The following is a 13,807-nucleotide window of genomic DNA, read 5'->3' as shown; positions in this document are numbered from 1 at the left end:
GGAGACATACATTATAAGCACTTGAAAACAAGATGCATACATTTTTAGCAAAATTGAGGACTTCCACCTTTTGTATTGTGAAGTAAAATTAGGTTGTATTTTCTCAAATTAATCAATTAAAAACACACATATTTTCTACCATATTACTACGAAAAAAACAACTTGTATTTCTTGGGATTTAAATTTCTAGGCCTTAGGCATCTATGGCCATTTAGCCCGTCACGCATGAGAGATAACGTCCTTCGCCGAGCACAATATCTGAAGAAAGGGAATGAATGAAGTAGCCCGGTATCTATAAGTAGGTACCATCTTGGCATTTGCCTGGTGTGAAGGAGGAAACCCAGCAAAACCTAATTCAGGATGGCTGGCCTGAAAAAGCATTTTACACTTTTTCAACCGATTGCCCCCACCGGGAAAGTATTTCTTTTTGAGCCTCTGTAACAAAGAAGTAAGAGAAGCTGTACTCATTGGTAGATTCCTATATTTACTTGTTTCAGAAAACACTTAAAAGACTCGTAAGTTTTACTTCATTTTCCAGAAACCTACAGTTGTAATCGTAAACAGGGCCTTTGAACTGTCTCGCGTACTAAGAGTGCCTAGCTCCATTTCTAAAATGCTGAGGCGTTGTTTTTAGAATGACAATGGAAAATTTGGATTTTCTAGGCATTTAATTTCTTTGTGCTGTAAGAATTCATTTGAGACCAGAAAATATGTTCTCAAGTGTTGCTGTCGAAGCACCAATTGTTACATGTTCTGCATATAATTAATACACATTGGAAAAAGCACTTTTATAAGTATACAACATGTCTAAGGTCTTTAAAATATTGCTATCGCTCTTGTTATTGGATAAAATATTTACTTTAACAACTTCAACTTCTAGCTCGAATAATGGTTTATTGCTGCCTAGAAGTTCAATAGTGGCAATACTTTTGAACTGTTCAAATTACTTCTGTTTGTGGTAACAAACAATCGAGGTTTTTCAAATACTGTTCACTATTGTCTGAAAATATCAGTTTAGTTTCTCATATTGTATGGTAAACATTATCAAAACTTGCTTTAGGTGGATTGCTTCGTCCTGAGTCATATTCTAAGATTCTTCATCAACAGTTACTTTGAACATGGTTGAGTCTTTTGAATTACTGTATCTTCAACGGAAGAAAGTCAGAATCTGATACTTAAGTGCAAATCTTTTATAATTTGTCTTTGCTGTAGTGAACGTGCCAAATGAGCTCGTATCACTAGAGTTTAACGGAAAACAATGCGTCCAAGAGGGCTATACCAATCGATAGATATTGTTAAGATCAATAAAATGATATGCCTAACTGTAAAAAGTCATACGTAATTTCCGGAAAAATAATCGGAAAGAAGCAAATTAATTTGCAAACCTAAACATTGATTCTGTATAAGAGCCATGTCACTTATTGGGCTGAAATTTATAAAAAAAAAGTTTATCCTCATTAACCTCTTCATTGTGACAGTAGAAAGATGACAGTACATTGTATGGTTAATGAGACATTGCCTAAACTTTTAATTAACCCTTAATTTTTTGTTTCTGTTTAACGAAACTATTGTGAAAATGTAAGACATATACCGTATATCAGTCTACAGATCACATCGAAATGAACATAGTAACACGCTTGAGCGTAACTTTTCGTGTGTAGTTCATGAGAAAATCGAACAAAAATTGTGTGCCAAAAAGGTACGTATATAGTCCGTTACCAATAATAACTGCTAATCTTTACTTTGAGGAAATTGTTATTTATTTATGCACAGTATGTGTAGTAAGGTATACTATCAACTGGCAGATGGTTGTTAGTATTTTCCTAATGATTGAACGCATACTTCTAAATAAAGAACTGTATTATTATTTTGGTTTTATTCTACATGAAACTCACCAAGGTCGTAAATAAACTTACAAATAGCATTTTATCGTATTCTAGAAGGAAAAAAAATATTTTCTTAGGGCATCCCTATTCATTTTATTGAGGATCCAAACAATACGAGGTAGCTTCGGTCCATAATGCTTCAAGGAAAGGGGATAAAAGTAAAACATATTCCATTTTATCATTACATTAATTTTATATTTCTTCTTATTCAACTTTTTTAGCTATAAAACTAATATATATTTAAACATTTTGTACATCGTTGCTATCATGCATACTATAAAGTACTAATTATATACTAGGTACCAACTACTTGTGTTTTCATTATAAGACGATTTAAAATAACATATGCCTAATTTTATTTACACATATTACATGAAATCGATTTCATTATACACCACACAACAATTTTAAGAGTTTACATTTAAGAACAAAATTTGTCAACTTTTGATTTTATAATGATGTCCAGAGAAATAAACATCTACCCACGTATTGACATATTCTCACACGTTAAGACTTTTGTCGAATCAAGTTCTGGTATCCTGAGTTATGTTACTGTTGCCAGGTATTTTGATATATAAAGTTTATACTTTTGAATTGAAACAGCGTTCGAAAAATGATGTGTTATATTTCTTTTCAATTCTCTACTATTATGCCCTTTGGGCTAAGGGAGACAGGAAACAGGTTGTCGATAAAAGACATTTACTTTCTATAAGAATAGTACTAGTATTTCATGAATAATTTAAAAGGATCTCCAATTTGATTTCTAATATACTTGTCCAACCTGCTCCTTGTTTAAAGGCAAAAATGCAGAGATAATGTATGAGTTCATATCGTATGACAGACACATCATTAATTTGATAGAAACAAGTGCTACAGCTTCTCTATTAATTTCTCCAAAGTTAATTTTCCTAATGAAGATATTTTCACTTCTGTTCTACGTGAAATGTTTCTGACTATCACTCATCATCGCCCTGAACTCTTTCCGTCCTATTATAGCGTCTTCTCCATAACATGAACAAGTCTTTAGTCCGTCTTCTTAGTGCAATGCAAAATTCCTGAATAGTTTACATTTTATTCCTGATTTTTTTTATTTAGGCAAAATAAACCTTGCACAGCAGGGAAATATTTCAATATATGAACAACAAAAAGCCTGACCACTTGTGATTTATTTCATCACGAAAGAGCAAATCTAGATCAGCCTTGGAGGGTCATTAAAACTATTGGAACTGCGACGTTACCGAATAATAAGAGAAAATCCAAGACACGTTTGGCATGTTTATTTTTCCGGGAAAAATAAACCTGTACTTATTTTAATTTTGTTTCGTCTATCTATCTATATATATTTAACTTTACGTTTGCGTTTACTTTGTCCATTCAAGAATTCCATCAGACTACGATAATACTTTAACGTGTGAAAATGTGCTGACGAGCGTTTGAAACAAAATACTTCGTTTTAATATAAAAAATGTCCATAACAGGTGCGGGAAACTGATAATTGGAATAGAAAAATCAGTGCTTTATACACTTTTGAAGAAATTCGTGCACGTTTCAATTTTTGTAGCAGATAATTCGAATAATAAAGTGTTTATTGAAAGTTCTTTCTTTTTTCTTTCTTCTAATTTCTACAGAATTTACCATCTTTTGAGTTCCTTAAAATCCAATCTGCATAATATGGCACACTCACATACACCCCAGGGAAATCAGCATCGGCGCAGCGGAAACCCCAAGATACAAGTCCTGCAATAAAAATAGAAAATATATTTTGAAATGTGAAAACCAAATAATTCGGATTTGGATTCATGATTGATTGATTCATTCGAATTTCGTTTTCAGGACTCTTTTTCTAGACGTTACTGATGATTCACAGTGCACCAGAATATACCAAATTGTTGCTATTATCAGTAACGTGTAGCACTATTCGTGGTCTTGTTGGTGGTAATCATTTTTTGTCTTTCACGGCGGTCTGAAGTATGGAATGTGAAGTTGAAAAGAAGGATCATCTCCGAAATTTACTACGCGAGTTCAACAAAGGTTCTAGTTCCCCACAGGCCCCAGACAATTCTGTGCAAAATATGGAGAGAACATTATTGTTGAAAGGGCCATCCGAAACTTGTTTTACAGATTCCTGAGGTGCAAATTTTGACCCGAGTGATACCCCACGTTCTGATTGCCCATCCTACTTTTATAAGGACCAGTTGAAATACTTGATCCATCGTACTGCACATCAAAGCACACGGGAATTGCCTAAGAGATAGACAGTTGGCAAAGAACTATTGTACGTTAAATTCAACGTATGGGTCACTTAAAGGGTTCGTGAGTGCATCATTCAGCACAGACGACATGCACTATCGTTGCTTGAAAAGTGTATTGATAACTGCTGCTTACTGCAAGACTTCTATTTCGAGAAGTATATTGTTATGATGCAAAGTTGATAAAGCTTCATATTCCCCATACTCCGCTGAATCTTTGCCGATTCAATTTTACTGAATTGTTCTCTTAAATAAAATATTTAGTTTCATAGTCGAAAACAAATTTTAACTTTTCTAAATTTGTCTAAGGACAAAGTGCAACTTCTGGAAAATTTATAAAAAGCTGAACTTCGGACCCACACACAATGTTTGATACTAAACTTTATCTTGCGTTGCAGTGGCGTTTGTTATCGGTTCACCAGTAAAACTTGTAGTGGTATCTAAGCAATGTTTCATTGCTCACACGATCTGTGAAGTACTATTGAATGGGAAAATGAAGTAATTGTAATTAAGCGTGTCCATTCAGAGAAAGAAAGTAGAGTGGAATAATTAGTTGACTATATAAACCTTCTTACCATGGGTATACAAACAATATTATAAATAGGTATCTTGCCATCAGTTCCTATGAGTACTATACGAAGTAACTATGAGTAGGAAACTGTTGTGAGTAAAAGAGGCTGAAATAAAATATTTTGACAGTGAGATGCAAAGTATTCTACTTTTAGGGATAGAGTTTATTTTACCATAGAAAGCAGTTTTTAAATGGATTTTATGACTTACTTCTTCAAGTACCACTTTCATTTCCCTGTAATGGATTCTACAATTAAGAAAGGACGTTTACATCATCCAGTATTTATAAGTCATATGTTTAGTCCGTAAGTAGCTGTCTAGATTGCTTTTCTAACATTGTAGATGTTGTTTGCAAGTGTAAGTTATCAAGTTACTGGATGTTATACATCTTTGTCTATGCATTATTTACTGGTTGTCTAAATTCAATCGGGCAGGTAAGAAAAAGAGTACTATAAACCAAGAAACAGATACACTATCAGTGTTGGTTTACTATAAAATCTTGCTCATATCTCGTTCACCGTTAGGGAAAAATATTATCCCCCAGGTTAGAGAATTCAATTTACAAGATTCGAGTCATAAACTACTATTTAGGATCTTATGTTAACATTCATTATTCATAGTAACTCCTTCTATATTGTTATATTCTGATATTATTCATTTCCTTTTGAAATAAAAATGTTCTGGATACTGTTTTAAATATTCTCTCCCCGCCTTAATAAAATTATATGTAATCCTAGAGCAAGACGGTTCTAATTTATTTATAAATTTTAAATGATAATTTATTCCGTAAAATAAAACACATTTTCAGAACAGTTACTGCTAACAATATAAAACTTTTACTAAAACATTTTTGTCATTGAAGTTAATCTAATAACTCTATAAACAAATCATAGATACTGGAAAACAACACTCAATTACTCCAATCTGAAGAGAAAATTGAGAACAAAATAATGAACTAAAGAAAATTGGTCATTCGATAGGAAAGAAAAAGAGCAAATCATTGGATACAGTGTGTCTTGTGTTATAATGAGAAAAAGATGGTGAAACGTAGTGTTATCTCAACACTAAAATTGAAAATCTACTTTAAGAATCTAAAATTTCCCTAGTAAAAATGTGAAGAAAAATTTTAAAAAATCTTTCTTCGTGTTATTGCATATCTAATCACATATAAATAACCCTTAAAGCTTGTTTCGTACTTGATAAGAATTACTTGTAGCTTTCAGTGTTCACTCCAAAGATATTACGTATATAAACAATATTGAGAAAGAAAATATTTTCAACGAGGCTGGAAAAGATCCCCTGTAAAACTTTGAACTGCCATGAATAGACTCAAACCTATCAAGATTGATTCAAATGAGATTACTATTCAGATACATCTTTGACTATTTGAAGAGTTAACAGAGAAAATGTCAGGGGTATAGAAGCAAAACCTGCTAACTCCACTTTTTTTTTCAATTTTGTCAGGAGACGAAACAAAAGTGACAAAAAAACAATTGTTCAAGAATTCTGAAACAACGAGTCACTTTACTTTCGTTCCCTGCCAAAATTGAAAAAACGATTTAGCAGGTTTTGCTTCTATACCCCTGATATCCTTTTTTTTTTTTTTTTTTTTTTGCAAATAACTTCGTTGTTAATTGATCATCCATAAACAGCGATGCACTGAATTAAAATTACTACATAGATTTGTTCAAATGCTAATTACAAAGTGTACACACTCAATTTTCCTGATGATTCTACAGTGCTCAGTGAATTCCGTGAATGCGGTAGTGATGCTTATGATAACATTTTTTTCTAAAAGTTTAGTGCTAGATGAACGAAGGCTCTGACACTTTCATTGCCATAAAACGTTTAAAATTTTATGAGCTTAAGGTCGTATCTGTCTCTATAGTAAATCGATTGACACACATCAGAATGAAAACTATTATCAATGTTTTACGAAGGGGAGTCAAATAAAAACCATAATTATTTTTTAAAATATTATTTATTGGTCACACAGGGTACAGAAGTAAATCACTTTTCAACATAGTTCCCTCCTCGTTCAATGCAAGTCCGCCAGCGCTTCGGAAGAGCCTGAATGCCTGCAGAAAAAAAGTCTTTTGGGCGACGGCGTAACCACTCGTGCACCGCGTTGCGTACCTCTTCATCGGAGTGGAACTTCCTGCCGCCCATTGCTTCTTTGAGCGGACCAAACAGATGGAAATCGCTCGGTGCGAGGTCTGGCGAGTAAGGGGGATGTAGGAGGCATTCAAATTTCAGGTCTGTGATGGTCGCAACCGTTGCACGCGCCGTATGGGGCCGTGCATTGTCGTGTTGCAGCAGCACACCGGCTGACAGCAATCCATATCGTTTCGTTTTGATGGCAGGCCGGAGATGATTTTTTAGGAGGTCCGAGTACGTAGCACTCGTCACAGAGGTTCCTCGTGGCGTGTAGTGTTCCAAGATGATACCCTTTTCGTCCCAAAACAGAGTCAGCTTAACCTTCCCTGCAGACGGCTGTGTCCGAAACTTTTTGGATTTCGGTGATGAGGAGTGGCGCCACTCTTTGCTCGCTCGCTTTGTTTCAGGCTGATGGTAATGCACCCATGTTTCGTCACCAGTGACGATTCGTGACAGGAAGGCATTACCGTCACGTTCAGCACGCCACAAAAGGTCTTGGCACGCATCAACACGTCGCTGTTTCAGTTCAGGCGTCAGTTGTCGGGGCACACAGAGAAAAATCCGTCCTCCGGACAACGATATATTGTAGAAATATACGGTATCGTCTTGCTTACTATAGAAATCAGTACGGAGCATACGTTATCCGTATGCTACATAGGCACTGCCCTTAGATGTTACATCATGCCGTTGCAGGATGTCTGAGATCTAACAGTTTTCCGTATATCACCTGCATATACTTATGTTACCTTCGTCAGCTATATATTATATACGTCCATTTGTATGTGAGATCCTGACCGCCTACATTGTTTCATACGGAAAGTTCGTATAGATAAAACACTTATACAGAAAGTATTGTAAAACATGCGTTTTCAGTTATACGTCTGCTGTACGTTAAGTCCAAAAACTACAGGAATTACGCATGTAACCTATCTTTTTAAGTACGCCACCTACAATTTTTTTTCTCAGTGCACCCATCTTGCAGACACCTTATGAAACTGAAGAACATCATTCACAATATGATATGCCGATCCATGACTCATGTGTACACATGCTGCAATTTCGTCTATTGTCACACGGCGGTTTTCCAAAACGATGGCTTCAACGGCTGCAATGGTCTCTGGAGTCACTACGCGCCGAGCCTGGCCGGGGTGTGGAGCATCGGCCACAGACGTAACACCATTTGCATATTTCCGGCACCATTCATAGATTTGTGGCTGTGACAAACACGCGTCTCCATACTGAACCTTCATTCGCCTAAAAATGTCAATCGGTTTCACACCTTCACTTCGCAAAAACCGAATCACAGAACGCTGCTCCTCGTTGGTGGATGTGGCTAGTGGGGCTGCCATTTTGGAACTGTTGTTACGCCGGTGTTTGTGCATCTGCCGGCTGCTGCCACCTAGGAGACATCCGGCATACTATCGTAAACAGGCATGCCAACTTACAGCTTACTGGCGCCATATGCGGATTTTTATTTCTACTTTTATGGTTTTCAGTTGACTTACCCTCGTATTAAAGATTTTCTCAAACTGGAAATAATACGAGTATGTATTTAGTAACACGATTACTGTTAAAAGTTTCAAGTACTTTGAGATTGTTGTCCTTGAAAAATCGTGTTTGTGAGAAGCATAATTGCATATCTTCGTCTTATGAAGAACGAAGAGTTTCCTTGTGTTCTTCTCTTTGGAATGTACACTGCACATAACTTCTTTTTCCGTGAGTGCATGTGCTATATTCACTAAATATACCCACTGCTAATACCTGTCATTGCTGGCTTCGAAACCCTAGATATGAATCTTATTTGAAGCATGTACGAGCTTCGGAAGTCTCATGAAAAAAATATCAGAGAAGTCTTCATTTTGTTAGGAAGGTTTCTTTTTTTTTAAATTTTTAGGTCCCAGTTTTTGGATGTTATTCCTTACAATAAGATCCTAATTACCGAATTAGATTTGAATTTACGTCTAGCTGGTTAAACACACGAACATAATAAGAGGTGGTGAAAGGGAACACACACTTTGTAATCCTTGACAATAGTTTTACAGATACTGAAAGTAAAACGTATACAAAATGAAAATGTACGTATCTTCCCATTTTTTAAAACATAAAAACCTATCTGCGAGCCCTGCATTCCGCATCACACATCTCCGCTGTTCATTTCTGCACTTTGATTAAAACGTTCACTCTAGCCTAGCCCACACCAGTCTCAATGCACCTGGTTACTCTTCTTAGTAGACGGCACTAAAACGCAGAAAGTTTCGTGGATGTTGGACAGCTTGTTTTCTACTAATATGACAGGTAATTCGACTACAACAATCTTTAGAGCATTCATTAAGTTTGTTACTATAAAATTGAAGTCATTTTCTTAACCACGAATAAAGAAAAAAGTAGCTTGTGCTCCTTCCGATTTACCCTATATTACAGCATATATTCTTCTGGTGGGTTAGATTTTGGATAAAGATAAGCAGTAATTCGGATCGAACCTAAATCAGTAGAAGCTAGTAAAAAAGGCAAAACAAAATGCGATTTTAGTTAGGCATTCACTTATGTAATCATTCACTCAGTTTCTTAGAAATATCGGGAATAAGTGTGAAAGCAAAATATTATTAGATTGGTACAGGCAGAAATGTTAACGCAGCAAAACTTCATGGATTAGAATAGCGTAGAGGTATTCTGTTCCTATACTCATAGGCGAATAGTGTGTGCTAATTTATGTAATGTAAGTGCACCTAATGTCACACCATGCTCGATTTCACAGTATCTTATAAAATGAAATAATATAAACTTGTAAAAGATTGTGGAGGTGGCTGATAATAGAGGACATTATTCCGTTATATGAAGCAATGTTCCCCTCTTCATCATCTGCATGTATCTAGGAAACTAGATGAAATATAGCATATGTGGGTTTTTTTTCTGATGTATTAGAGCAGGAAGTGCAAGTTTAAAAATTATACTATAACTAATTGGTGAAAGCAGAGTATATTATTTTGTTTATAAATCATCTGTGTGTAAATGCAAAGATGCAGAGAAAAAGTAACAATGGATTGTAATGCTATACTCAAGCTTTCTGTAGACATAGTTGATAACTAGTAAGGCTTAATTGTGTTTCTCTAAGTACTGTCACAAATAAAACAAAGAAAGGGTATAAAAAGTTCTTTCGAAAGTACTTATGTCACGTATAATGCATGCTATTGTTGCATATTTGGTTGCAAAGATATAAACTCTATAGACGCATGTAAACCCTCAAAATTATTATGTTAGAACACTTTACAATTTTGGTACGTGAATGAGGGTAAGCCAGGTAGTTATCACTGAATACACACTTTGTCAAACTTCAAAATATTTTGGAATTTACAGTAAACAGCTTTGATGTAGATATGTAAGTAATTTTTACAATTATAAATATAACATTTTAGAGATGTATGAGGTAAAGGTGATACGAGAACCATAATTAAGACACACTTTTGTTCATTTTTCACTTGATCTGTGTTATTTATTTCATTAACTGTATAAAATTCTCTTTCACGCCCTATTCTTCAATGTGTATTTCATGAGTCTTATTTTTAAATAGATTTTCGTAAGTAGCTATATCTTGTTTACGTCAGGTGACTTGAACAACAAGATAAAAACTACGTTCGTTCAATAATAGTGAGTAATTCCAGATGTGTTATGTGAAAAAATGTCCAATGAATTTATTATTAATGTATTAGATACATAAACATATATCGCAAAATCAGTAACATAGAGATATTGTTGCAAAATTAGGTAACCTCATTATAAAATAATGAAATACAATTGCAGAATTAGGACCAACTGCAGTATGAACTTCAAGACGAAATACTAAATTCTTAAAAGCAAAAGGTGACAACGCACATGTCGTATCTATCATGTTAGAATGAGAATATTAAATAACTTAGTTTTTTTTTTTATTTTGTAATTTTATAATTGATAACATGAGGGACAGGGGTGAATATAATGTTAAGCGCCACTTTTGATAAATCTTAGATATTTGGTAGAATGGGTTGTGGTCAAACCTCAAAAGAGTATGTAGATAATTTTGTTTAGAAAATACCTCCGAAAAAGTTAATGGAAACTTGTTTGGTTTGTGCAATTGCAATGAACTGGACGGAAGTGTCAACTTTCTTTCCAAACTTACCCGACGCTGTTGCTCAATGTTAGAGCGTTTGCCTCTGGTGCGTGGGATCCCTGGTTCGATGCCATCTCACACCAAGTGAGTTTTGTGGTAACAAGCACCGTGTGCGTGGGTTTTCTCGGGTTCTTCCATTTCCTCCCACTTCAATTATTTCTCATTATCACCCCGTCTCTCTCAGCCTTGGTGCATAATCGTAACGATAAACTAAACACTTCATTTCGTTTCATGTTCACGTTTACTCGGAAGTTATAAAATATGATCTGTCATTATGTTCGGACGAACCGTTCATAAATATATTATATATGTATATATCCAAACATGCAATATACTGTGAAATTCGTTACACTTACTCCATAACATTTAAAATTGGATACATGAAGAGAGAGAACTTCCGTGGACAGATTTGAGAAGAGATGGAACTCTTCCAATAGAAACATATACATTTTCTCGAGTGATCACTTCCACGATAGATTTCGGGGCGAGATAGCATGAACTATCACCCTTCTAATTTAAATGTATGTTTTAAGAGTTACATTTCCCAATAACGTTTGAGCTTTACTGGTTCTACAGGTAAATTACTGATTATATCAAGGTAACACCAAATAAGCAAACATATCTTATAATAATATTGTGAAGCTAGAAGTATATACTTTCTTCATTTATAGTTTAGTTTAGTGTTAAATAAAAGATTCAATTGCAAAAACTTTACAAACTTACCAAGAACATACATTTTATTATTTTCTCGCAACATCGCTGGTCCTCCACTGTCTCCCTAGAAAATAATTCTTAATTAATTAAATGTATATTTTATGTCAGATAAATGAACAACATATACACAGGATATAGTTAAATGTTGCAATTTCGACATTTACAGTTACCTGGAAAAATGTCCAATATAAAGAATGTCTCAAGATGTATTTGAGTGTTATTACATAATGTTTCTACAGTAAGTATTGTTCTGTTAGTATATATATGGTGAAAAATAATACTACAAGCAAAAGATTTTTCATCAATACTGAACTTGTATAACTTGATAGATTTCTGGCTATGCTGTAATACACTATATGGTTTAATGAGTTTATCATGCTTACTTCAAAGGTTATATTAAAAATAGCATTTGCCTAGCTGAGGACTCCGCCCCCAGATGCCCCAGTCTGCTCGGCCTACGGACTCGCATTTCTTGTCTTTCGGCTTTTGCATCAACAGTGAATTTCGGGAACTTGCTCTTCATATTTCCTGAATCTGCCCATCCGGAGGCTTCGCCCCCACACACTGTCTTTGCTCCGCCTACGGCCTCGCACCTCTTAAACTCACAATTCTATCGTTTCTTTTCCTATTTCAAATATCTAAAAGATAAGATTTTGTATCCAAAGTAAACGCCCTTTTAAATAGCATGGGAATTTATTCATCCCCCTTCAGACCCATATATTTTTTTTAAATATTCACTTTTGGCAATTTTCCTGTCGGTTAGTCCTCGAAGGCTATAATCACGCCAAATTTCATCATTCTAATCCTGCCGGAAGTGCCTAAAATTTTGGGGTGTAGAAGACGTCCCATATAATTAATATGGAAGAGATTTTTCCGTTCCCCATAAAACTGTTCTACGGTTGGAAATTTTATTTGTGATGATTCACTTAGGTAACGCAAACAAAAGCGCACGAGCATACCGAATTTCAAGTTTTTATTCCAATTCAAAGTACCTAAAACATGATATTATAGGTCCCAAAAAGGGCCATTTAAATAACGTAGGGAAATTCTTCATTCCCTCTTTAGACCCCCTAAAAATTAAAAATGTTCACTTTTGGCAATTTGCTGTGGATTAGTTACGGAGAGTTACAATCATGCCAAATTTAATCATTCCCTACAATCATGCCCTACAGGAAGTGCTCAATAATTTATGTCAGCTCATGTAGTTAGGATTTTTCACCACTGCCATGCAGAATGTCTTGCTTTCAATGACATTCTGTACCAAAACATAACTCTTAGTTATAATTTGAACTTCACTTCCATTGTAACAGTGTATTGATCAATGGCTATTGACAATGTATAGCAGTTCTGTAAAATAATGCAACATATCATTCTTAACTCTATAAGTAGTAGAATGTAATTGATATTTAGTCACACGATTAGACGTTTATTGTTCTTTTGTTTGCTGGCAAATGCTAACTTCAGGTCTCATATAAAGTAAGAATTTGTCCCAATATGTTGTGGAAGTTTGTGCTATAAGAAGTGGTTGTTTCATAGTTCCTAGAATTACTTCATAACATGTCTAAATTTTACCTGAGACTGAAGAAATCAGCAGAAAGACTCATAATGTAAGAGTGCAGTAGTAATTGTGAAAATAATAAACGTAATAATAAACGATTAAATTTTAAAATCATGGCTATGAGAAACTTTGATTTAAATAAAATTTAATATCAGCGAAAAATAAAGGTTAAAATTAAAATTTACTTTAAATTAATCAATGTAAATTAAAATTACAGATTACAATTGTGTTGGTTTGTGAAAACAATTGTACAACTTTCACAAAATACAGACAGGATAATATTATTGATATTGGAACATTAATTAATTACGAGTATTATGAAAAGTTACTGTTTTACCATACAAAACTGATAATTACTAAATATAAAATGAAAATGCTGTAAAATTGTGCGACAAAATTTAATGGATATTATATGTTTTTAAATTTAACGTTTTTTTTTTTTTTTTTTTTTTTTTGTATCTGTTAGTCAGTTGTGCACGGAAAGGAGAGATTCTGAGTGTTAACTTTCTTCAGTATGATTTTATAAATG

The 13,807-nt window shown here is 34.4% G+C and overlaps 1 protein-coding gene across 1 annotated transcript in view; it reads right to left on the bottom strand.

The window, feature by feature from the left end:
- Positions 1–2,219: 2,219 nt before the first annotated feature.
- Positions 2,220–13,807, bottom strand: part of LOC145684787 (trypsin-1-like) — a 46,639-nt gene continuing 35,051 nt past the window's right edge. Inside the window, exons 6-7 of the mRNA XM_081757156.1 lie at positions 11,730–11,784; positions 2,220–3,623 (exon numbers count right to left, since the gene is read on the bottom strand). Coding sequence (XP_081613282.1) covers positions 3,502–3,623; positions 11,730–11,784 — 177 coding nt within the window. The 3' untranslated portion in view covers positions 2,220–3,501. The remainder of the gene's footprint in view (positions 3,624–11,729; positions 11,785–13,807) is intronic.

The sequence above is a fragment of the Thermobia domestica genome, chromosome 5, assembly GCF_964235325.1.
Source record: "Thermobia domestica chromosome 5, izTheDome1.hap1.1, whole genome shotgun sequence".
Lineage (NCBI taxonomy): Eukaryota > Metazoa > Arthropoda > Insecta > Zygentoma > Lepismatidae > Thermobia > Thermobia domestica.
Note: the sequence above shows the minus strand (reverse complement) of the source record. Positions and strands in the feature narration are given on the sequence as shown.